The sequence below is a fragment of the Helianthus annuus genome, chromosome 12 (genome assembly GCF_002127325.2).
Source record: "Helianthus annuus cultivar XRQ/B chromosome 12, HanXRQr2.0-SUNRISE, whole genome shotgun sequence".
NCBI lineage: Eukaryota > Viridiplantae > Streptophyta > Magnoliopsida > Asterales > Asteraceae > Helianthus > Helianthus annuus.
Window position 1 is genome coordinate 78,753,574 of NC_035444.2, and position 27,874 is coordinate 78,781,447.

General features: G+C 35.5%; 1 protein-coding gene across 1 annotated transcript; it reads left to right on the top strand.

Annotated features, from left to right (window-relative positions):
- Positions 1–27,788, top strand: LOC110893102. Its single transcript, XM_035981309.1, has 13 exons — positions 1–113; positions 501–643; positions 1,448–1,599; positions 1,704–1,841; positions 2,244–2,349; positions 12,531–12,671; positions 12,912–13,256; positions 13,335–13,504; positions 13,807–13,947; positions 14,038–15,404; positions 15,483–15,570; positions 27,017–27,274; positions 27,351–27,788. Exons 1-13 carry the CDS (start codon positions 1–3, stop codon positions 27,786–27,788), a joined length of 3,600 nt encoding a protein of 1,199 aa, XP_035837202.1.
- The last annotated feature ends 86 nt before the right edge of the window (positions 27,789–27,874 follow it).

The following is a 27,874-nucleotide window of genomic DNA, read 5'->3' on the forward strand; positions in this document are numbered from 1 at the left end:
ATGGCTGAGGAATTCTACAATGCTTTTGCTACACCCGTTGCACCAGTTACCGCTGCTGAAACAGTATACAGTGAGAATGAGACGGGTACTCATCAGAAACCACCGAAGCTGATGTACATTGAAGATTTTCAGGGTTGGAAAAACCGATTTGAGAACTGGGTTCAAGCCTACAGATTTGATGCATGGTGTTCATTGCTAAAAGATTACGAGAGACCAAAGAATGAACGCGGGTTAGAAAAGGGTTTTAATGATTTTACAGAAGCTGACAAGTTGAAATATACTAGTGAAAAGATGATGATCAGCATTCTTCAGCAAGCTGTTTAAGAAAATATTTTTGTGTTAATTCAACATAACGGAACAGCTAGATCAATCTGGGAGGCTTTGATTCAGAAATTCAGAGGGAGTGCTGATATGATCAAAAACAAAAAAGCCTTATTGAAGAAATCGCTTGACATGTTTATTGCATTTGATCATGAAACAACTAAACAGACTATTGATAGATACTGTCATCTGGTTCTGGAAATGGGAAGATTAGACACTCAGAAAGAGGATGATGAGTGGGTTGATAAGCTAGCTGAAGCTTTGCCACAACACAAATGGGGAACGTATTTGATGGTTGTGAAACTCATGAGAAAGTCTGAGAGTATGACTTTAGCACAATTCATCCAGAAGATTGAAGAACAGGAGCTGGATATTCAAAAGACAGCTATCATGACAAATCCAAATGCGAAACAGGATGTCAGTCTGTATTACCGAGGGAACAAGTTTGAGGCCACTCCCAGTCAAAGTCCAAAGACTAGTACTGCTTTCAGTGTTGATAGTTCTGCAAGTCCAAATGCTAGCACTACAACTCAAAGTGGTGGATACACTTCATCATTCTCAAGTTTTGATCCAAACAGCAAAACACCTAGCCCTCAGAAGCTAAATTCTACAAATCTGCAGTGCAATGTGACTTTGAACATTCAGAATGGTCAAAATCTATCTCCTGAAGTGGCTAAACAACACATGGCATCTCTTGTAGCCATGTTAGAGTCGTATGAAAGCCTAATTGCAGGAAGAATTGGTAATCTGATGCTCACGAAAGAAGATTACGACCAAATTGATGCAGAAGAGCTTGAGCTGATGGATGTAAAGTGGTGTTTGGCTAGTGCATGCAGGAGAGCTGAAAAGTTTCAGCAAATTACTGGCAGAGACGAGTTTCGAGGAATGGCTACCTCTCCACTTGGTTTTGACAAGTCAAAGGTTACATGTTTTCGATGTAAAGGTAAAGGTCATTTTAAACGGGAATGTAAGAACCAAGAGACAACTGGAAGTCAAGATAAGAGCAATTATTATCAGAAATCAATCTTTCATCAGATCGACCAACAACCTCAACAAAAGGATCAGAAAACTGCTCATGGGAAAATGATTGAAGAAGCAAATAAGAAAGCTTATTTTGGGATAATAGATCAAGGTGATGAGATTGTTGCAGAAGGATTTAGCTGGGACAATTACATACCTGGTGTGACTAGACCTGATGTGGCTCTTGTTACAAGAATTCTGGGTGAAAATGAAGATTGTCAGAAAAGAATTCCAATATTTCCAGATCTAGGAAGTGATGTTGATACTGATGATGAGGAAGAATATCTTAACAAATGTAGAAAAGTATTGATCCTGACAGTTTTAATTTTTTCTATGCAGATAAAGTTGAAATGCTGAATCAGAAGAAGATGGCACGTCTGAAGAGAGAGCTGGAAGCAGCAAAGTTACTCGCTGATGAAAAGGCAAAGACAGAAGCTGAAGAAACAAAAGTTGAAGCTGTGACGGAAAACACAATAAAAAAGATTGTTGAAGTAGAAAAAGTGATAGAGAAAATCGTCGAAGTTGAGAAATTTGTGGAAGTTGAGAAAATAATTGAAAAAATTGTTGAAGTCGAGAAACTTGTTCAAATTGAAAAGACTGTCGAAGTTGAAAAGATAGTTGAAAAGGTGGTTGAAGTTACTAAGCCTTGTGAGAAATGTTCAGAATCTTGCAAAGTTTGTGAAGAAAAAGACAAAAGGATTGCTGAGTTGGAAAAGATTAAAGAAGATTTATTGTCTGATGTGAAGTATGTGAAAGAGTCCTATGATGTTCTAAACAGGACAGTTGATGGTCTGAAAAGGACAAATGCAGAAATCGAAAAAGCAAATGACAAAATGAGTGCAACTTTAATGACAAAGCAAAGCGTCATCAATGATTATATTGAAGACTGTGCTAATTTGAAGAAGGAGATGGAACTTGAGAAAATTGAGAGTGAAAGGATTAACCGATTACTTTTGAGATATACTACTTGCGATTATCTGATTGATGGTGTTTATCCTACTGTTGCAGGTCTTAAAGCTTTCAAGAAGAAAGAAAAAGAAGAGGATACTGGTAAGACACAAAGTGTCAAGTATAACAGATGTCCGCCTCCTATCTTTGAGAGTTATTCTCCCAGGAAACCAAATGAGGAACAAGTAGACAAGGCTCTAAACATCAAATTAAAGTCTAAAATCACTGATGAATTACCAGACAATATTGATGTCACATTCACAGCGTCTGACACTGATCATGAGTCTGAGTTAGTTAAGAGAGTTGTTGATCAGGTGTTGGATATGGATGAAGAGTCAAAGTCGGAGTCTAAGTCAGATAGTTCGAATTCGTCTAAGAAGAGTCAGAGTTCGCCGGTTAAGAGGGTTTATAATAAAGAATTCCTGTTATTAAAATCTAATTTGAATGACGGATCAGTCAAAGTAGCATATACGTTGAATCATTCAGACAAATTATATTCTGATGAGAAATTCCCAATAAGAAGTGTTAAAACTGAGAAGATCAAAAAGGTTTTCAAATTAATAGAAATTAATATTTCTGAAATAAAAGATTTAAATCTTTCTGAAAAACCTAAACCTTACACTTCAAGAATTCAACAAAGAATAAACAAGAAAATGGGTTATGGTTGTGGTTATGGTTTTCAAAAGAAACCAAACTATAATGGTAATCTCAAAAAGAAAGGTCTTGGTTTTATTTCACAAGAAAGTTATAAAAATCAGAAAACTTATAAACCAAAAACAAAATTTGTTTCAGGAGGAAGTTCAGAGGATGAACAGAAGAAACCGTTCTGGAAGCAGTCAAATCAAGAGTTTCTTGCTGAAGTGAAGAAGAATGTGAGAAAGTTTGATCAAAGAGTTGACAGAAGAACCTGTTTCAAATGTCAAGAAGTTGGTCACATAGCTTGGAATTGCCCCAAGACCAACGACCAAAAACAGGGAGTTTCTTCTAACGCTGTTTTGAGAAAGACTTGTGTTGATAAGAAAGAACAACCTGTAAAAAATGTTAAAAAGTTTGAAAATTCTACTTCTGAGGAAGGAGAAAGTTCAAAAAGGTTTTACAAAAGAAGAGGTGATTTGAGTAGACAAAAGTTGGTGGTTAAAACATATAGTTGTTCTGACAATGAATCTGATTCCATAAAATCAGAGGAGTCATTGGTTGAGAAAAGGATTGTGAGTTCCGTTCTAGAAGTGAACGATGAAAATTTTCCTCCATTGACAAAGGAAAATTTGAAATTGAATGTGGGAAAGGTAGAGATCTCAAATCAATTCTTCGCTGATAAGGGAGAATTTGATGTTGAGAAGGCTTTCAATGGGAAAGTCAAACATATTTTCGGTAAGATGGTTGATAGGAAGGTAAAGGGTGCCAAAGAATTTTACAAATCAAAATGTTGGTGGGATGGATGTGTTCCAAAATCACCCAAGGCTGGTCAGGCTTGGGTGGACATTATGTTTGAGTATATACCTGACTTGCCGGAGCTCCCAGGTTGGTAAGAGTGGAGCAGGAATCGGCATCATTCTTAAAATGTTTGTTTGGTAAATCTACAAAAGATATCTTTAAATTGTTATATTTTGATTTACAAGTGGTTATAATTGGTGAGTGAACCTGTAAGTGGTTGAAAGAGGTTTTCATTGACAAGTGGTTAATCAAGGTCATTAAGTTGAACTTGATTGGACCATTCTTACAAGTGATATTTTGGAAAACAAATGATGAGTTTATCCCCTAACCTACAAGTGGTTTGAAAATCAACAAAACTAATTTTCCGAAAAAACCATTTGATTAAAACAAACTTAAGTGTTTTGAACTCACAATGGGAAAATAGTTTGTTGTGAGGGGGAGTTCTGATTGTTTATGCCGAGTGGATGGAGATTTGAAGTGATTTGATATCAGTTGTCAATTTGTTTGTACAGTTTGTTTTCAAATTTTCCTTTAAATGTGTTTGCATTTTAGGGGGAGTAAAAATTTCATAGATAATCCACAGAAAATCCAAAAATATTAGAAAATTTGAAAAGAAGCCAAAAAACATGATAAAATCAAAAATGAGTTTTGTTGTATAAAAGAGGAAATGATAGTACATCAGTGGACGATCACGGCATGCTAAAGAATTAGAAAGTTTAATAGTGATAAACGGTCTCACTGATGATGTGTCAGTAGGTATTTGCACATTTGATAGATTGTGACGAGATATAAACCTAAATTTCAAACTTGCTTAATTCGTGGGTAACATCTCTCGGATAGATGGGTAACCCCCGAAATCTTGTTTGAAGGACCCCTCTTTCTGAGATACTAGGTCTTTATGCTTAGTGATATCTGGGGTATTATCCCGGGACTTCTGATAATGCAGAAGCAATGGCCTAGTCCCCGGAGAATACTTTTCGCTTGCTTGAAAAATAGCGCCACCCTCAGCAAATTGATGAAACAACAAAATTGATAGTCATTGTTGTTGTAAAAAAGATCCTCTAAAGGGGACCCACCAAAAGCCGAGCCGTCATCTCTCTGCTGAACGGAAGTTCTGACCTGAGCTCTCACGGTTTCGCACCTAACCCCTTACAGATATCATCTAGGTATACTCACCTGTAAGACTGAATATTGGGATCTGGATACGAGAGTATATTCTGAGGTGGGACACGCGAATAAGTTTAAGTGTTTAAAACATTAATCTCGTATCTCGAAACAGTTGAACTTTGTGTGAAAATTTAAGTGGATAAGCATACTGACAATCTAAGTGAATCGTTTAAAACTTAAAATGATTAAAGCTTAACGGTGTTGGTGATTTTTCTCAGAAACTGATATGATCCTCTTACACAAACTCACAAATATATTGTATGTAAATATTCCTTTACTGCATTTCATTTCGGTTGTTTCATAAAATTCCAAAAAGATTTTCAGTATGTTTTAGCAAAAATTTTGAAAAATCCAAAAAGATTTTCGTTAACTGATATTGAAGAGCTGATTATCAAAATTCCAAGTGCTGAACATGATGAACAGGTTTGGATGAATTTGATTGAAAAGTTGTTCAAAGAAAATTTTGTTTTAAAAATGATTTTATGAATGATTACTGTTATTCTGATTGTATATTGATAGAAGGGGAGTCAGTGTTGATGCATACAATTTTTAAATATTTTTGTTAATATCTTATTTTTATGAATCTTATATTTTGGGTAGACGATTTGCAGGAAAGCCTGGTTTCTGTTTGAGAGTAGCAAGCCAGGTTATGATCCTGATGTTGTAAAAGTCAGACTACGATCCCAGCATGTTTTAAGGGGGAGTCTGTTAGAGAGAGTTTGGAAGTTATATGTTGGTGCTGATATGCAGGTGAAGATAGAGTGAGTCAAGAGCAGGAAAAGCCCGAAGACTGATAAAGACTGAAGTTTGAGAAGAGTCGACACTGAAGACTCGTCAACATCTGAGAGGGAGTCTGTTGGTACATACATCTGTCGACTTCGTCTTGTATCGAGTCTTAGTCTTAGATTGTTAGATCAGGGCATGTTGTAAGAGAAAATAAGATGTTTTAGTGTTTTAAAGTTCTGATTTCGCTCCAAAGGCTGATTCCGCCCGAAACGGTTTCGAGCTAAATCAACATGTTGCTGATTTCGCTCCAAATGGTTCTTGTGTCACTACGAGCGAAATCAGGACCCTATATATAGGTGTCTCTGAGCGAAATCAAACATGACTCTCTTGTTTCCGGTACCGAACTGCTGCCGAAGTGCCATTTGACTATAATCAGTGTGAAATCATTAATACAAGGCAGAATTAAGTATATCAAGCTGTTTTTCACGTCCGTTTCTTATTTTCCACATCTGAAACGGATTAGAGCTCTTCCGATTGACTCGTTTGGGTCAGCACGCGATCCTACATGAATGAAAAGTAATTATCGATCTTTTATAGAGTTTAAAAACGCGTGTACATGGTAAATGAATAGGTTAATGGTAATTATGATAATATGCTTTTGTTCTTTGAACTTCGAAAATTTGTCCCTTGGGTTTCTTGATATTTAATTTTAAAATTCTCCCATAAAAATTGGGGTTTGGAAAGGATTTTGCATTAAAAGACTGCTGTTTTGAAATATACATTAATCGGTTTATATTAAATCTACACGTTTAGATTGATTAAGTATATAAACTCATGACCACTTCACCTGTTTTTCATCACAATTTCCTAACAAGATTCATACTTTCAAAAAAGTGGACTAATATAGTTTATTGTTGATATGGCGTCATTCACTACTGTAAAATCAGATGATTTAAAGCAGCGTTTTGTCAAGCATATAAAGGAACATGTATATGAAGATAGGACAACTCTTCAAGAGCTGAAGAGATATTTTGATGGATTGCAAGTTGGCCTGTTCACGAGAGAGCAGGTTTCCAGAAATCTTATGCGAATGCCTTCAACTGCAGTTCATGACCTTTGTGTTGTCAGCAATATAGAGTGCGGTAATAGAGACGTTGAGTTCATGGCGATGCTGAAGGACATTCATCAAGAAGTTCAGCAATCGATGGAGTTGAAGCTGTCATTTCTTAATTCTCACGGTTATTGTTAGATTTAAAAGTTTATTGGTTCAGTATGTTATTTATGTAATAATTGGACATTCAAGGTCATGAATAAATGAATAAATTTTAATCTTATGAATCTATATTGCGCTTGTAGGAAAAAAAAAGAGAGAGAATGTCAATTTTAAATTACCATTTTGCATATTTTGCATCTAAAATATGCTAGAAAGTATTATTTGAGAATACCCCTGAATTTTAAATTACCATTTTGAATATTTTGAATTTTAAAAGTTATGGATATTGTCAGTAATTATTGATTTGATTTGAAAGCAATTGTCATCATGACATTTCTAATTTTTATTGTAACTTTTATTAAAAGAAAAACACCGTCAATTTCAAATTCTCAGTTTGCATATTTTCAATGTCCAAAGCTCAAGAAATTAACATTAATTACTGATTTGATATACAACAAAATGTAACTGACAGTTATTTTTATTTTTTATGTTAACTTTAACTTTTATCAAGAAAACAATACTGGAGGAACTCTTATCTCATTGGAATGTAACAATTAGGTTAAACGGTAATTTCATTGTAATTTTTCATTAGATAATTTCATTCTTTAATTATTAACCGCATCAATTATAAAAATGTGAGCAGTGGATGTTTTTTAGGAAAACCAATGATAGTCAATATCAGTGGATATCAACAATAAAAATGTGAGCAGTGACAATTTTTTAACTATTAGTGTATTGCCAACAGTGATTTAAATTACCATTTTACATATTTTGAATTTGAAAAGTTAACGATATTGTCAATAATTACTGCTTTGATTTGAAAGCCATTGTCATCATGACATTTCTAATTTTTATTTTAACTTTAATTAAGAAAAAATATCTGTCAATTTGAAATTCCAATTCTCCATATTTAAGATGTCCAAAGCTCAAAAAATTACCATTAACTTTTAATTTTATATGGAACATAATTTCATCAACAGTTATTTGGATTTTTTATGTTAACTTTAATTTTTAAATATTAGTAGATAGCTAACAGTGATTGAAACACTGATGTTTGGACAGTCAGTGGTCAACATAAAGAATGAAGAAGAGGTTGTCTCTCAGCAGTGGATAACATTTAACAATCAGATGTTTGAACCAAAACAGTGGTTCCAACAGACTTTTAAGGATTAATGAAAACTATCATTTTTTACTATTTTAAATATCTTTGACCTTAAACAGATATTTGACCTTCAATATCAGTTGTTTGGAATTAAACAAATATTTGTCCTTAAACAGATGTTTGAACATAAAAACATATTTGAGGTTAAACAAATGTTTGACCTTAAAGAGAAGTTTACCCATAAACATCTATTTGCAAAAAAACAAAAAAAAAACGAATTTCAAAAACAGTTATTTTGATATTTTATGTTAAGTTTAATTTTTATCATCAAAACAATATTGGAGGAACTCTTATCTCATTGGAATGTAACGATTAGGGTAACGGTAATTTTATTGCAATTTTAATTTTCATTTGATAATTTCATTCTATAATTAATTAACCGCATCAATTATAAAAATGTGAGCAGTGGATATTTTTTAGTAAAAGCAATGATGGTCAATATCAGTGGATATGAAGAATAAAAATGTGAGCAGTGACAATTTTTTAACTATCAATGGATAACCAACAGTGATTTAAATTTCCATTTTGCATATTTTGAATTTGAAAAGTTAACAATATTGTCAATAATTACTGATTTAATTTGAAAGCCAATGTCATCATGACATTTCTAATTTTTATTTTAACTTTAATTAAGAAAAAATATCTGTCAATTTGAAATTCCCATTTTCCATATTTAAGATGTCCAAAGCTCAAAAAATTACCATTAATTACTAATTTTATATGGAACATAATCTCATCAATAGTTATTTGGATTTTTTATGTTAACTTTAATTTTTAAATATCAGTAGATAGCTAATAGTGATTGAAACACTGGTGTTTGGACAGTCAGTGGTCAACATAAAGAATGAAGAAGAGGTTGTCTCTCAGCAATGGATAACATTTAACAATCAGATGTTTGAACCAAAACAGTGGTTCCAACATACTTTTAAGGATTAATGAAAAATATCTTTGACCTTAAACAGATATTTGACCTTCCATATCAGTTGTTTGGAGTTAAACAGATATTTCACCTTAAACAGATGTTTTAACATAAAAACATATTTGAGGTTAAACAAATGTTTGACCTTAAAGAGAAGTTTGTCCATAAACATCTATTTGCAAAAAAAAAAAAAAAAAAAAAAAAAACGAATTTCAAAAACATTATATCCAAATAATCATAATGAGGAACTTATTTAACATCCAAGTGTACTGCATTTTTATTTAGTAGTATAAAGATCAACCAACTGTTGTATTTATAATACAGATCAAACAACTGTTGTACTACATCAAAAAAAAAAGTTACATAAGAACCACTGATAATTAAATACTAAATTGAATCCGTTGTAGATGCCGAGCCAGTGCTGATACTAAGCAGTCATTTTCCTTTGGTTAATCAAACTCTAATTACATAAAGTCAATCAATTTATATCTCCAACAATCGCCATGAACTCCATGGAATGACTCAATGCATAAACATCAGGATTTATAGAAAGCTGATGTCTAGTGAACAGACGAAGATGCAGTACATGAAAACACTTCTTCAGCTGCTGAAGAGTAGCCCTGTCCTCATATACTTAATCCTTAACTTTGTTTATAAAGAGCTGCTTTAAACCAAACTTTATGCTTCTTTTAATACAAAAAAGGCAGGAAAGACCATTACTCTAGTAAGATAAAATCTTATCTTACAACAGTAGCAGATCCTTTCTTGGACAAGTCATCATCATCTTCTGCACAAGTCAATTATAATCATCATTTACTCATAAGAAAAAATTATTTTAACTGTAAATTTAATAATCTTTCTTTGTGTTTAATTAAACTTTATACTTCTTAGAATACAAACCTATAATAACCCGCAACATATTGTATGAACTTCAAACAACTGTCATTAGACTGAAATATAAAGCGAGAATTAGAGTATATCACTTCATAATTAAAAACTCAAAATTTGAAAATTGGAGTAGCAAAAAACACTTACTTTAAACGATGTTGGAACAATGATACTGGAAACAACAGTAGAACAATCATCATCATTATCATCTGCAACAGATCATTGACAATCATCATTTAGTCACAACTCAGATAACAAAACTTTAGTAAAAATCAAAAACAAAAACACATACCATGATTATGGAAAACCACATATCAACAAAAATTAACTAAAAAATCGGAAGATTCAAATCTCAAGCAAACGAAACCCTAGTTTCAAAAAGAATAAGCGGTGAACATATTCACAGATCAATAATCAACAGATGTTGTACTCTATATCATAACCCTAGCAATGGTTACATGAAAAGACACAAAACACAAAGGATTAGTATAAATAAGAGGAAATCATGAAACTATTTCAACTAAAAAAAAAGAAGAACAAACCTTTTGATGAAGTAATCGATGAACAAAAGAAGATTTTATGGTGGCATCTGCAAGAAGATTAAGGTTTGCAGGGTTTGTGAAATTTGAATTTGAATCGTCGGAATAGAGAGAGAGAAGGAACCCTACGCATTTGTAAAGAAAGAGGAGAAGTGAGAAGAGAGATTATATAAGGAAAATGGCAGTGGTACTGTTGGGCGGGAAAACAGAACTGAGGATGCCCTAATTAAGTGACACGTAGTCCAAATAACTTTCATTTATTATATATAATAGATTTAAACCCTTTCATGATAGGATGATAAAGTACAACTTTAGTTTACTTGTTATATTCAATATTTTCTATGTAAATAAATGATTGTATAAAAAGACATATATAAATTAATAAATTATATATGCAAAAGTGACATTATGCACCAAGTTAAATTATGCAATACATAAGGCACAACTTTGGTTTACTTGGTCAAATATTCACCCTTATACTACTTTATACATTGATGTTGTTTTCTTTCACATCCTGTTTGTGTCCCTTTTGCAATTTAGTTTACCTGGTCAAATATTCACCCTTATACTATTTTATACATTGATGTTGTTTTCTTTTACATTGTGTTTACATGTCCCTTTTGCAATACATAATGCACAACTTTGGTTTACCTGGTCAAATATTCACCTTTATACTATTTTATACATTGATGTTGTTTTCTTTCACATCCTGCTTACGTGTCCCTTTAGCACTTATCTCATTTTAACTATTATATAAATATTTCTATTCATAACGCATTATTTTAAGTCAATACATATTATTTATTGAATTTTAATTATTATATTTGTTTTGTATAATCTTTTTAATTTAACGATAACAGTTAATGAATTAGATTTTATTTTTGTTTTATTAAATATTAAGTATGTTATCATATATTATTTCATTTAATATTTATTATTTTATATATCAGTTTGTCATAAATTTTACTAACAATTTTATTTATTATTAGTTTCGTACTAGATATACATGAATTTATATTTATTTGGGTTTTAAAATAATTATTTTTACATAGTTTATATATAAAGGGTGGAGATAAAATAGGAAGTTTATTTCGCTAGGAAGGATAGGAAGCAATCATAACCGTCCAATTGCATAATCTACGGTTTAGATCAAAATCAAATTAAAAACTGTCATTTAAACACGCTCTCCGGGGTTTCAGGGGTATTATCGTCAAAATCCAAAATAACCGCCGTTGAATATACACAGAAATCCTTCGAAAAAAAAGTGCATTACGTTTTACACTTCCATTGAACGATCAAACACACACAGAAATTTGAGAAAATCATACTCCATTTGAACTTCATGGCGTCGTCGAGAGATAATTTGAAGGTTTAAATTCGAGTTACTCAAAAGAAATCCGTCGCTGAAAACCCTAAATCATCAAAGAAGCAAAAAACATCATCAGCAGAAGAGAACATAGATGAACAAGAAAATATTAGCCGAAAATCACCAATGAAACAACAAAGAACTAGAAAACGAAAAGATATTTCAGACAATGGTAATTTTATCTATTTTTGCTCTTTAACTGAATTCAAGTTACGTTTTATGAAGTACAGTAGACCTAATATATGATATCCGTTCCGAAAAATAGTTAATGAGTTATATCTTCCCCTATCTTAACATTGTTGTTAGTAGAGACTACATTGCGTTTTATGCTAAAACTATGATCTAAGATGCTAATGCTTCTTATGGGATTTATATATTGTGAATTAATGCGTTTTACCTTAATAAAGTTGCAGAAACAAAGAGATTATTATTATGAGAATTGTAATCGAATTTTAGAACATTGCATTTTATCTTTGAATTTGTTGAGATACATATGTTGTTAACTATTGCCTGTTAAATAATATGATTTAAAGTATTGCGTTTTATCTAAAACATTGGAATCACTGCTATTTATCTTTATAGTGTTAGCTAATTCGATTTATCATAAATTTGTTAATTGACATTGTTAACTAATGCGTTTTATGTTAATTTATCATAAAAAACAAAATGAGATTATGTAATATTAATTTGCTGTGTTAAATAATATGATTTAAAGTATTGCGTTTTATCTAAAACATGGGAATCACTGCTTTTTATCTTTATAGTGTTAGTTAATGCGTTTTATCATAAATTTGTTAATTGACATTGTTTCATTATTCTATTTGAAGTTAAAAAACAAGAGGAAAAACAAAAAAGGAGAAGAAAGAAAGTGGTGATAGAATCATCAGAAGAGACAGTTTCTGATTCCAATGATAAAAAATCTAGTCGAGCTATTGTTCTGCATACTTCCGAACAACAAGTAAATTCAGGTAACATAAAACGCATTTAACAAAATTTCAAGAAAAAAATATATGTTTTTAACACAATTCAATGTGTCAGATGATGATTTTGTTGATCCACAACCAAGAGTTAACCCGACAAAAAATCAAAAGAAGGAAAAGGCAGAATCAAAACCAAAGAGATCACAGAGGAAAGATAAAACAAAAGAACAACCAGAACAACAACCATATTATGATTACGACGGAAAAAAAATCAACAAAGATGTGCAGTCAATAATCTAAAAGATTATATTGAAAGTTTGTCAAAAGAGCAAAGGGATACTGTTAGAGAAATAGGGTTTGAGAGCATACTAAAATTCAATCTGCATTCAGTTCCACGCAAATTTGGATATTGGCTGGTAAAAAACTTTGATGCTGAAAAGGATGAGATAAATACCGGAGATGAAAAGATTAAGATCACAGCTGAATTTATCCAAAAGGTACTTCAAATACCAAATGGAAAAACAAAGATTGAGGAAAAATTGAGACCAAAAGACACTGATCTTATAATTAAATTCTGGCGCGATCAATTCAGCAAAGATATATTGAAGAGAATGTATGCGCACAACTTGATTGGTTATTTAAAATCAAGAAATGAGCTTGGAAGATTGTTCAAACTAAATTTCTTGGTTATATTTTTTACAATCATGGCAGAGGCAATGCAAAGTAGTAATGTTAATCAAAGATTCTTGCCATCAATGAAAAGTGACAAAAAAACCCAGGATTTTAACTGGTGTGAATATATTCTGTCGGTTTTAAGGCGTACAAGAAGACAATGGCCTGGAAATGAGAAGCTCTTCAATGGATCTATTGCATTGTTAGCGGTATGAAATCTGATCTTTCACTATTGCTGCATATTTGTTGAATGCTTGTTTAGGCTGCTTGTTTATATTCTTTGTTTGTTTAAAATTTTACTTTATAAAACGCAATTTATAAAACCCAATGATCTTTCATTTTTGTTTCTTTATATTCTTTATTTGTTAAAACTTCTTTTCTATTGTAAAACGCAATATTTTTGTAAAACGCAATATATTTAAAGTTTTGTAAGTTGATTACAATGATTTATACTTTAAAACTCATCAAAATTTGAATTGATTATATTTCTAAAACGCAATGATTCATACAGATACTATATGCTTACAAAAAACAAGGATTTGACGATGCTGAAAACACTGAAGTGTTCTCTCTTGATAAAATTGACTCTACAACATTACAAGAATTTGAAGATGAATTGGAAATTGCTGCGCAAAATGAGGGGAGATGTCTTGTGATGGAAAAAAAGAAAAAAGTCAAAAAGACTAAGCAAAAAAAGAAAGATGAAAATGATGAATTTTATGTTTATCCAACTGAATCCGAGAATGAAAACGAAGAAATTTTTGAAAATGAATCTGAAGAAAATGATGAAGACGATGCTGAAGAACAACCAATCACATTACTTAAAGCTGCAACAGACTGGATTGATCAAGATGAGAATCAAGAAAATGTTCAAAACAACCCAATTAAAACCAATGAAACAGAGAAAACACAAACAGAAAGTGGAGGATCATGGGGGCAATTCTTCATTAAACCATCAATAGGAAATAAAGATAAAATGTGGGTAGACAGTCAAAGCCGACTGCGTAATTTCATGCCATCACAAAATCAAAGTGAAGGTCTTTCTGCCATTCATTCAACAAAAAGTGGCGATGAAAATATGAAGAACATTGAAGATAAAAGATCACAAGAAGAATATCTTGTGTCTGTTTTGGATAATCATTTAAAAGGATTTGAAGATATTTTCGAAAACATCCAATCACGCATAGATGAGCTTGTCGAAGAATATCCAAACAGTGAAGCACTTCATAACAAAGTCAACGAATGGGTTTCATTGATGGAAAAATTAAACCATCAAGCAAAAAAGAACAAGAAAGTTAATATTGATTCAAATACGATGGAAACACCATCAAGATTCCTAAATTTGAGCCAAAATGATGAAACTGAAAATCAAATCATTTCAACTCCATTGATTATAAAACGCAATGATGATGATGATGCAAAACGCAATGATGATAACACAACTGTAGTCCAGTCCTCCATTCCAGAAAAAAACAGTAACAATGACCCTGCATCTATTCTGCAAACACACATGGAAAAACCTTCAATGGAACAATCATCATTTAGCGAAGAAACTCCATCATTAATGTTGGAGATGATCAAAAGGACAGATGAAGAAGAAAAAAAATCAAATCAAAAGAAAATTCAGGATAATGAGGTACCATCCTTTGATTTGAAAATTTCTCAGTTGTCTTCAAATGTTCATGAAAGTGAAGTTGAAGTTGATGCTACTCCTCTCGCTGCACAAACCGAAATTCAAGCGGAATCTGAAAATAGATCAATCGAAAAAGAAGTTCAAATTACTGGAATACAAACAATGTTTGAGAGAATTGAAGAACAGGATAATACTGAAAAGCAAATCAGTGATCTAATTCAAAACACTTCATTCCTCAACTCACAAGAAGATCCGTATAAAACACCTGCAAAATCAGTTCATCAAGAGCAAACAACAACAGATATAAGCAAAACAGAAGAAATAATAACAAAGATGGTACGACCTGAACGAGAGAAAAATATACCAGAAGTATTTTGTTCACCGTACTATCTAAGACAAGTAGCAATGAAGGAAGCAAGAACGGCACACGAAAACAATATATCGGGATACGCTTTCCATGCAGAAGGAGAAATGATGTAAAAATTCATTTATATAGACTAAAACAAAAATAAAAAAAAATTATAATTTATTATTAATTTTTTTTTTTTTTGCAGGGATACTCTCTTCGAAATCAAAGAACATGTATTTCTATATAGATATGATGTTGAAACAATGAGGCCAGGATTGGAAATCACCGGAGAAGTAATCAATTGTTGTGTAGGTCCCTTTTCTCGGAGGATCGAGAACAAACCTAAACCTTGTTATACTAACCCACTAGCAAGTGCGGAATCCAAGCTAGTAGGCAAACCGGGATGAAGCAAGTAGAGAAACAAGCACACAAGATTTCACCGATTAACACCACTGTATTAATACGTATGAAGGTTTACGGTTACAAGCACAATGTTTACAAAACCAAAGATGTAAACTCTCAAGTGTGTGTGTGTGTCTCCAGCAGAATGCTCTCAACTCTCTATGTGTGCATCTCTGTCTAACACTAACACACTGCATGGGTATTTATACCCATACATATCAGTTCTGGTCGAAGGACTCGATAGATGGTCCGAAGGATCATCTATCGATAACAGGGAGCTCGAACGATCAGCATGGACATCGAAGGATCATCCTTCGATGTCTAATGGTTGAACTATGGTCGAACCATATCTTTCGAGCACCTCGAAGGATCAGTTGTATCCTTCGAGGCTATCCTTCGATCCAGACAACATCATGTTGTCCAAGTCAAACTAGGAGGATAGTTGACTTGGTCAACTTACAGACTGACTTTGGACATCGTTTACATACAGACCGAATACAGACAAAGTACAGACACAAGTGCACCAACAAACTCCCCCTTGGCTGTAGCTTTGTCTTTATCTTCTGTAGTTGCAGACTCGTCTTGAACTTCGACGGTCTTTGGTCTTCGAGTTACCAAAACTCTGATGTCCTTTCAAGTCTTCAATGTCGGAGGATCTTCAAAGTCTTCACGTCTTGAAAGCAGAGAGTGTATCAACAAACTACCCGTATCATGTAGGAAGTGTGTTGACAAACTCCCCCTTAACATAAGCTCCCCCTTGAGTTATGCTCGTGAAATACTTTAACTTTATGAAGTGAGATCCTGGTGGTGTTGATGATGGCCAGAGGCAACTCGATCATCTTCATCTTTTGAGCGCCTTCTCGTCGTGTCTTCAATCCAAAGCTTGTCATCGACCATGTTCTCCTTGCCTTTAGAATCTGCACATGCAAGAAATCTAAACGCGTAATGAGAACAACTGCTTGGAATATAGTATAAACAAATGACACACGAATGACCATGTCACAATCAAGCACCGTCCGACAGTTTGAAAGTTTAATAAATTTGTCAATTTTAGTCTTTAACTTTCAAAACTTGCAAATTTCGACCGTTTATGAAGATTTAGTCAATTCGGTTTTCGTTCAGGTTTCAGGTAACGAAGACTCGAGCTCCAACATCGTACGATCGAAAATAAAGTAGAAAGAAAATCTTTTTGGCTTTTATAAAGTTTATATTAAAACACACCTAAAATCTTTTTGGTATTTTTGAAAGTAAAAGACAACAATTTAAAATCCTTTGAGTGTTATCAAACGACATCACCGCTAATGTCGTGCTGATATGCACCAAACGACGAAACTGTTTAAAAGAAAAACAATAAAAGTTAAGCAGTAAATAAATAAATATATACAAACATTCTTTTTGCGAGTTTCGAGGGTAAGAGAATCATATCAGTGTACGGTCATGCCAAAACACTCTTGTTGTTCAGTTAGTTAACATTAAGATAAGCATCCTATAACAATTATCGGTATTGTTGTCCACTTAAGCTCAACTTATCAGATGTAATCATGGCGAGGGGATACGTTAAGGTATGATTTATACTTACCGACCGGTGTTCATCCACATCACGACACATTCCCGTATCAAGGTATGCACGAGAGTTCATCTTACCGGTGAGTATACCGATTATCATCTGTTTGACCGTATAAATTGTGAGATACTCACTTATTTTGATTTGAAAACAAGCCCTATGTGATATAATCACTTATTGATGGGGAACTTGATTTTCGTATGCATGAGGGCACAGGTGCAAGTCCGTGAACAGGTCAGTACTTCCGTACAGCAGAGAGACGAACTTGACACCCGGATAAATGTGATATTTTATCACTTATTGAGGTCGAATGCAGTATGTAATATGTACACGTATGTATAGTATCATGGAAGATCTAGACTTGCGTCCCCGTTATTTTTCGGTAAAAGATACAACCATGATACCCAGATGATAAGCAGCATAAAGACCGAATATCTCAGAACCTCGGCAATCTATCAAACGAAATTTCGGTACTAAGACCATATGCCAATGAATGGTTCCCACCTGATCTTCAGTCGATTAAGATTTATATCACCCTGCACACTTTAAAATGATTGTGAGCCTACCGATACATCTTATATAGAGCTGCTTATCGTTTTGCATTTAAGGTTTAAAGAGGTTAGGATAGACCACTGATGTACTATCATTTTCTCTTTTGCTCGCCAGGAAACTCATTTTTGATTTTCTATTGTTTTTGTGTTTTTGAAATTTTTCGATGTTTTTGTATTTTCCGATTTTTGGATTTACTCCCCCTAAAATCAACAAACTAAGATAAATTTAAAAACACACAAAGATATTTACAAAAATGATTTTCCGACGTTGGTTTACTCTTGCTTGACCTTAATGCCATTTACCAATAATAAGAAGTCAAATCTAGATTTGTCAAAAGCTTTGGTAAATAAGTCGGCACGTTGGTCATCGGTGTGGACCTTAACAACATCGATTAGCCTTTTCTCAAAGCAATCACGTATGAAGTGATATTTGATTTCGATGTGTTTGGTCTTTGAATGCTGCACAGGATTTTTAGTGATATCTAAAGCAGCAGAATTATCAACGTATATAGGAGTAGTTAGGAATTCAAAACCGTAGTCCCGCAATTGTTGTTGGATCCAAAGAACTTGTGAGCAACAACTTGAGGCAGCAATGTATTCAGCTTCGCATGTTGATGTAGCGACACACGTCTGCTTCTTGCACTGCCAGGTGACTAGGCGATTTCCTAAAAACTGACATCCAGCCGTTGTGGATTTGCCGTCGATTTTACATCCGCCAAAATCAGAATCACTGAATGCGACTAAGTCAAAGTTATTATCCCTAGGATACCACAGACCGGTGTCGGGGTAAGCCTTCAAATAACGAAAAATCCTTTTGACAGCTGCAAGATGTGAGGCCTTCGGATTAACTTGATATCTGGCAAGTAGGCACGTTGGGTACATTATATCTGGCCTTGATGCTGTGAGGTACATAAGGGATCCGATCATCGCGCGATAGTATGAAGGGCTAACAGGTTCACCCTTCAAGTCAGGAGTTATTCCGTGATTAGTTGGCAGTGGGGTACCAATGGGCGTTGCATCGGACATCTGGAACCGGCTCAAGATGTCACCAACATATTTAGTCTGATGGATGAATATCCCAGACTCCGTTTGTTGTACTTGTAGGCCCAAAAAGAAATTCATTTCCCCCATAGCACTCATCTCGAACTTATCCTGCATGATGCGCTCGAAATTCCTACACAAAACATCATTAGTAGAACCAAAAATAATGTCATCAACATATACCTGTACCAAAAGAAGATCTCCATCTTGTTCTTTGATGAAGAGAGTACAATCGATAAGACCTCTTCGAAAACCGTTCTCCAGCAGATATGTAGATAAGGTTGCATACCAAGCTCGTGGCGCTTGATGAAGACCATAGAGAGCTTTGTTGAGCAACCAAACCCGATCGGGATGAACAGGATCTTCAAAACCTGGAGGCTGTTCGACATATACCTCTTCTTCAACCACACCATGTAAAAATGCACTTTTGACGTCCATCTGGTAAACCTTGAATCCTTTGAATGAGGCATAAGCCAGAAAGATCCGAATAGCTTCCAGACGTGCAACTGGTGCATAGACTTCGTTGTAGTCGATCCCCTCTATCTGACGAAAACCTTGAACGACTAAACGAGCTTTGTTTCGAATAACCACTCCACGGTCGTCTTTCTTGCATTTGAAGACCCATCGAGTGCCAATCTTCTTGTAATTCTCAGGCTTTTCAACAAGCTTCCAAACACCAAGCTTGTGAAATTGCTGTAACTCTTCCTGCATGGCTTCAACCCAAGCACTATCTTTCAATGCTTCTTTCCACGACTTTGGTTCTTCTTGTGACACATAACACGCGAAGGACCAGTCATTCTGTTGACCAGATTCTCTTATAGCTGAATACAAACCAGCATTCCGGTTGTTTCTCAGCTGATTACGCGTCTGCACCCCGCGATGGACATCTCCAATGATATTCTGCTGGGGATGGGTATCGTGAATCCTCATTTCAGGATTATCTGGCACACGAGCATTGATACCCAAATTATTCAGATTAAGATCAACAACCAACTCCACACCAGGAATGTGGGTAGAGGTGGATGCATTCCCTTCAGCAGTATCTACATTCTGCGTATGAGGTGTATCACCAGAGGCACCTTGAACAGGAGCAGCTGGAGCTGAAGATCCTTCGGCTGCATCATGATATTCATCATCTTCAGAAGAGTCATTATAATCAGCAGCATCTTCATAAACCTCATTTTGAACCATATTGTTGACTGACGAAGAAGCTTGAGAGTCTACAACAATAGGTCTAACCAATGGAGAGACAGCAGCGTTGTCACTTTCCAACAACATTCGAGCCGCTGCTGATTCTTCGTCAAAGGTTGGCAGATTAAAGGAGTCAAATAGCCCATCATAATCGAACATCCACGGATCACCCGGAGCCCTAACAGGACTCGTGTACCTTTGAACCCTAACTTCGCTCCATAGCTCAATCTTTTTGATAGTTAGATTCCAAACACGAAAATTCGGAGTAGCATATCCAAGGAAGAAACCCTCGATAGCTCGTGCACCAAACTTTCCATCCGGCTCAATCATAGTACAAGGAGCACCAAACGGTTCAAGGTAAGAAAGATCCGGTTTCCTTTTCTGAAGGAGTTCGAAGCAAGTCTTGCCATGTCTCTTAACTGTAAGAACTCTGTTCAACGTGTAGCATGCAGCCGATACAGCCTCCCCCCAGAATTGAATAGGGAGTTCCGACTCTACTAACATTGTTCTTGCAGTTTCAATAATAGTTCGATTCTTCCTCTCAGCGACACCATTTTGTTGTGGAGTATAACGAGAACTGTACTCATGAAGAATGCCTTTAGAAGTACAAAACTCATCCATAACTTGATTCTTGAATTCAGTTCCATTGTCGCTTCGGATCCTTTTCACTTTCAACGTATAGAGATTCTCCAACATTGTAAGAAGATCCTTGAGGATGCCAGGAGTTTCACTCTTGTGTGCCATAAAAGATACCCAAGAAAATCTAGAGTAGTCATCAGTAACTACTAAACAATAAGCATCACCAAACGTTGTCTTGTGCTTCATAGGTCCAAAAAGGTCCATATGAAGACGTTCGAGAGGCATGCTGACAGTGTTGATTTTCTTCAAAGGGTGAGACTTCTTTGTTTGCTTCCCCTTTTGGCACGAGACACAGATATCTTGCAAATGAAAACTTCTCACAGGCACACCATTCACAAGATTATTTTTCACCAAATGGTTCATTTTTCTCAAGTGAATGTGTCCCATTCTTCTGTGCCAAGATATAGACTCCTTTTCTGTGGCTTTTGAGACAAAACAAGTAACTTGTGCAGATGTTGTAATCGCCTGGCTCATGTCGAGAATATAAAGATCATTAACTCTCGGAGCCGATAAGAGAATCCATTCTTGTGGAATTTTGAATCCAGGTTTCAGCACATAGCAGCCAGCATCATCAAAAATCACTGAGAACTTTTTATCGCAGATTTGCGACACACTGAGAAGATTGTGATCAATTTGCTTCACATAATTGATCTTATCAAAGCACACGATACCATTGGAGATACTTCCTTCTCCAGTGATGTACCCGCCTTTATCACCCGCAAAAGCAACATACCCTCCTCTGATATTTCTCACGTCATACAGGAGCCGTAAGTCGCCAGTCATGTGCCTGGATGCCCCACTATCAACAATCCAATGACTATTAATAGTTCCTCCTAGAACATCCTGCACATGTCAATTAAACACATCAGTTGAGAATGGGGACCCAAGCCTTAGTGGTCTTGGGTCGTCCCTTGGCATCACGATACGTAAGCTCTATCTCTTGATGGTTTTCAAGAACAACTGCTCCCCCTGAATTGTCACCCGACTTAGGTAACCAAGTTTGTCTGTGCCTACCAATTTTTGAAGATTCTGGTTTTACAGTTTGTGACACACTTGGTTCCTTTTGCACTGTTTTAACTTCAGATTTTAAAGCTTTTTCAACAGTTTTTATGTTCTTACGTCGTTGTTTAGTTTCTTGTTCTTTTACAGTTCGTTTATCTTGTTTAGGTGAAACTGATCGACGTTGAGGGTGAACTGTTTCAGGTGGAGTTTTCTCAACAAATTTCTTCTTTGGAGCATTTGGGCAATTTCTGATAATGTGCCCAATTTCTCCACATTTGAAACAAGTTCTCCTTTCAACAGACTTAGGAGAACTTGATTGACTACCAGATGTTGAACCTGTAGAACCTGAGGTACTTGCTCTTTCATCACACCCGTTTGTGTGTTGGGTGTAATTGTTATCACTGTTACGTTTCAAAATTTTGACTTGTTGTACAAAATCAGTGTTTGATTTGTTTTCAAAAGTCTCAATTTTATCTGTACCTCTTGATGCTACAAATTTTACATCTTTTCCTTTCTTCGTGTAACGAGCTCCTTTTGATTCAACTTTAGCCTTTGGCTTTGGAGCTCGTTGTGGTTGTTTACTCTTAGAAGCAGTAGGTTGTCGAGTGATTGGAGATTTTTGATTACCAAATTGTTTCCTAACCTCAGCCTTAGGAATTGGATCACATTGTGTTACCACAATTCCTGGAAGTGTTTTTCCCAAAAATCTGTTTGTATTGTCTTCAAAGACTTTGTCAATCAAAGATTTATTTACATTTTTAATTGGAAAAACATGATCTGAGTAGATTTTATTATCTCCAACCAAAGTGTACAACACATTACTGCTTTTAACAGTAGACACACCTGTCTTATCAGCCTTGACAGGATCAATCACTTGCTTCTCAACAGATGGAACCTCAGGAGTATCAGGATCACAAAGGATGTGATTCTCTCGTGGAATATCTACTCCTTTCATCTTGCTAAGTGATTTATCCTGATCACTTACATCCACTTCTGATTCATCATCCGATGTCTCATAGTCCTCGATAATTGGAGGACTTTGTTTCATGGATGGTGAAGCTTCTTGTTCCTTAGAGGCTGTGTTTGAAGAATTGTCCGGTTTGAACCCTAGGCCAGTAGAAAATTCCTCAAAGTTCAAAGGCACACTGGGTTCATACCGAGGCATTTCCTCTTCATCGGGCATCTTGGTATAGTTGTCCATCAAAGGGGGTGGACACGCCTTATACCCTACACCTTTCACGTTACCTTTCAGTTGTTGAACGTCTATGATGTGATCAAGCACAAATCGGGAGTTAGAATAACTATCCAATTTCTGTTTGATCGCATCATGCTTGCATTGGGCAATGGCTAATTGCTTCTTAGTTTCTTCCACAAGGTTAATGTATTCATTTATACTTACTTGTTTGTGGTAAACTACTTTGTTAACCTCGGACACATTTTTCTTTAATGTTTCTATTACAGATTTAAATTCTTTTTCATTCCGGGTTAAAGCCATGTTTGCCTCTTGGCATTTTGACAGTTCAATAACCAAATTCTGATTATGACTATGAAGCTTTTCTGATTCAAGCTTCATCTCTGCACATGATTTACAAATACTAGGAGCAGGAGGTTCAGAAGTTACCTGACTAGTAAAGGCTGAACCATTTGCCATAAAGGCAGTTTGAAAAGAAAAAGCTCCATCTTCAGAGAATAGCTTTTCCATTTCCGTTGATGTAGCAGCAGCCTTCCTAATCAGAATTGATTTCTGACATTTAAGCTCATCAGCTTCATTCAGTAGCTCCTGTATATCATCATCTCCTTCTTCATTCACATCAGGCTCTGAGTGATTATCCCCAGAAACAGAGCCTTCTTCATCCGAGCTTCCAGAATAACCAGAACTGTCATCACTTCCAGAAGATTCTTCCTTTTGAACCTGCTCGATGACCTTAGCATACAATGCAGTTCCACTTCCCTGATCACCTTCACCAAACTGAACTGACCAGTCACATCCTTCATCAGCTTGAACAGCCAAAGCCCGATTGTGATTGGTAGCTCCAGGCTGTCCCTGATTGTTATTCACTGCCACCATCCTCCGTTCACGGTTTTCTTGTTGGGCATTCACATTAGTCTGGTTTCTGAACGGGTTGTGATTGCCGTGTTTTGTTGGTCGAGTGCACTCACGTTTAAAGTGCCCTTTCTCGCCACAGTTAAAGCACGTGACGGCATTAATATCAAACCCATACTTCGTGTTTTTCTTTCCTTCCAACGAAGTTCTTCCAGTTCGCGCCATGAAATCTTTTGCCCTTCTAACCGCACTAGCAAAAGCCCATTTAATATCCATCAACTCCATTTCTTCCTTGTCGATCTGATCATAATCTTCATTGGTCATGTTGATGTTTCCAAGCTGACCAGCTACCAAACCACAGTAAGCACTGACCATGGTGTTGATAATTTCCATATGTTCCTTAGCAACTTCAATACTAAGGTGTGAAAGATTTGAGTTGTCGACTCGGATTGTGTGATGACTTTGAGGCTGAGGTTGAGGATTGCTTGTATAGTGAGCTTGCTGTTGTTGTTGTTGAGGTTGTGGTTGTGGCTGTGTTGGAACAGGAATGTAAGACCTCGGATCGAATTGAGGTTGTGGTGGAGCAGCTGTTGATTGAGGAAATGGAAAGGAACTCGTATTGGACACAAAAGCAGTTTGAAGCTTCGGTTGCTGAACACAACTAGCTGAAGGACCAAAACCAGGCAAATACATTTCTGTATTCTGAGGAGCTGGAGCACGCCTTGCTTTCCTAATTTCTTCATCATTTTTATGTTCCAGCTTCTGAATGAACTCATAGATGTTAATCTCATCTAGAGCTTTAGTATGCTTCAACAACTCAATAAACGAACTCCATTTTGGGGGTAGGGCGTCAGCAAACCTATTCACCATGTCTTGTTGAGTAGCTGCCACCCCATAAGCACACATTTCACTAATCAAATGATAGAAACGTGTGGTCATATCATTCAGAGTCTCGTTTTCCAAAAACTGAAAAGATTCAAATTCTTTCTTCAACAAATCATGCCTAGACTTTCGAGCAGCTGCATTGCCTTCTCCTCTAGCAACTAAGGCATCCCACAATGCTTTCGTGGTCTTGCAATATGAAAACTGATGGTAGATGTCTTTGTTGAGTGCTTGAGTAAGTATGGCATAGGCCTTTTTCTCCAATTCATAAGCCTTCTTGTCATTTTCAAGCATGTTGGCGTAACCTTCAGAAGTGGATGCTCTACTTTCAAGACTTTCATTGAATGCATTGACAAAACACATCCAAAGGTCGGTGCTTTGTCCTTGAACATATGTGTGAAAGCGGCCTTTCCATGACGGAAAATCATTCATGTGGTTCAGCTTTGGTGGACGATTGTTACTGCCTGTTTCACTCTCACTAATCAGAAGATTTTGAAGACTTTGACTTTGATTGGATACCAAAGCCCATTGACATGAACTTATTGACTGTTGTTGTTTAGGTATGGCACTCGTCATATATTCAGCCATCGACATCTGTTTTAGATCTGGTTGTGGATCCGTACTCCAATCCCAAGGACTTGTGCAACTCATTTTGATCAAAAATTAACAAATAACCTACACACCACAAACTGTTAACAACAAACAGACAACAATTGAAAGATACAATCTGATCGAAAGATCAAGACTTGTTCGAAGGATCAACAGTGATCGAAAGATTACTGTTGAGTTTCGAGCGAAGTCTTCGAAAGATTCTCAATGAAAGATCCTTATCTTTCGACTGATTATCACGAAAGATTCACAGTTCGAAAGATCTATATCTTTCGAATACTGATCTCGAAAGATTCACAATGAAAGATCCTTATCTTTCGAGATGAATCCTTATCTTTCGGACAACCAACTTTCGAAAAGATTCCAACAACGAAGGATACTTCTCAGACTTCGAAAGACTACTCGAAGAATGCTAATCTTTCGAGCTGTCTCCAATCGAAAGATGATCTTTCGAAATCGAAAGATATCCTTCGAAAGCTTACTGACACACTGACACGAAAGGACAGGTTGGTGAGAAAGGTGACAGGTAGGTGAAGTTGCTTTCGGCAGAAAGTATGTTCTGCACACAAATCTTCACCAACTTTTTGACTTTCAAAAAGTTTGCCAAAACAAGTAACCTTATCCCCAAGTCCAGTCACCGGAAAGATGATCGGAACACGGCCGGAAAAATCAAAGTTTCACAAAAAACGATTTTTATGTTACCCAAACCGACCCCGAACACTCCCGAAGGGTTTAGTATCCGTTTTTCAGTTTCAAAATGCAAGGAAACTACCAAAAACGAGTGCTAAACCAAGTGTCCAAACACACCAAAGAACTCGAACAAACCGGTTTTAAACAAGGTAAAGAGCGAGGCTCTGATACCACTTGTAGGTCCCTTTTCTCGGAGGATCGAGAACAAACCTAAACCTTGTTATACTAACCCACTAGCAAGTGCGGAATCCAAGCTAGTAGGCAAACCGGGATGAAGCAAGTAGAGAAACAAGCACACAAGATTTCACCGATTAACACCACTGTATTAATACGTATGAAGGTTTACGGTTACAAGCACAATGTTTACAAAACCAAAGATGTAAACTCTCAAGTGTGTGTGTGTGTCTCCAGCAGAATGCTCTCAACTCTCTATGTGTGCATCTCTGTCTAACACTAACACACTGCATGGGTATTTATACCCATACATATCAGTTCTGGTCGAAGGACTCGATAGATGGTCCGAAGGATCATCTATCGATAACAGGGAGCTCGAACGATCAGCATGGACATCGAAGGATCATCCTTCGATGTCTAATGGTTGAACTATGGTCGAACCATATCTTTCGAGCACCTCAAAGGATCAGTTGTATCCTTCGAGGCTATCCTTCGATCCAGACAACATCATGTTGTCCAAGTCAAACTAGGAGGATAGTTGACTTGGTCAACTTACAGACTGACTTTGGACATCGTTTACATACAGACCGAATACAGACAAAGTACAGACACAAGTGCACCAACATGTTGGTCTTATATTTTGAATGAAGAAGAAAAAAGAAGATCAAAAGACAACAAAACTCCAAGATTTTTCTGTACTATTCGAATGCTGGTATGATATATAAAACTCAATTCTTCTGTTTTCGTATAATGAAGTATTTTGAAGTTTGATTGAATGAAGTTTTATAATTTATTTCTTTAATAAAACGCAATGCTTAATGTTTGATTGAATGAAAGAATGAAGTTTTATAGAACGCAGCTTAATGTTTTATTACCTTCATAAAACGCAGCTGTATGTTTATTAACTTCATAAAATGCAATAATATGTTAATTTGTTTAATTTTACGCAGACTTTCCCGTTGAATGATAAGGAAGAAACAAATAAAGATAAGATGATAGAAGCATTCACAATGAACATAGAAAAAATTCTTCAAGGTGCAAAGCTAAAAAGCATAAAGGATTTTAAAATTATCCTTGTCCCGATTCTCCATATACAGCATTTCTTTGTGATCTCCTTTAATCTTGAAGAGAAACAAATATTCATCATTGACAACAGCGCCAAAGAAGAAACAAATGAAGCTAAATATGGGGATGTGCCTGAAAATACAGTAAGTATTATTACTTATACTTTTAAAATACATATATAAACCACCTAATCTTTTTGTTTTGTTTTTTTTTCTGTAGAGGAATGCTTTGGCAGCTTACCTTAAATCTGTTGGACATGTAAAAGCAGATGATATAGAGAAAATAACCCCTGTTAGAATGCAGATGAAATGGAGGACACAATATAATGGAATTGACTGTGGTATATTCACTATGCGTCATATGGAATGTTATCATGGAGAACCAGTCGAAAAATGGGATTGTGGGTTTAACGTGGAGTATGAAGAACCTGCAAGGGGTAAAAACAAAAAACAAGTCAACAAGCAGACCGCACAACTTGAAGATTTAAGAAGGAAGTTCATCGCGAAGATATTATTGCATGAAATCAACGAACAAAGAGATTATGTTATTGAGGACTCAAAGAAGTTTCGAGACCTCAGTGCGAAACTTAAAAAACAATCCTATGACACTAGTTTAGATAGGATTAAAGACAGGCTTTTTAATGCTGGTTTACTTTGATTTTGAAATGCTACTTATTTTCAAAACGCAATGTTTTGATTTTGATCTTGCTAGTTACTTTGATTTAGAAATGCTACTTATTATAA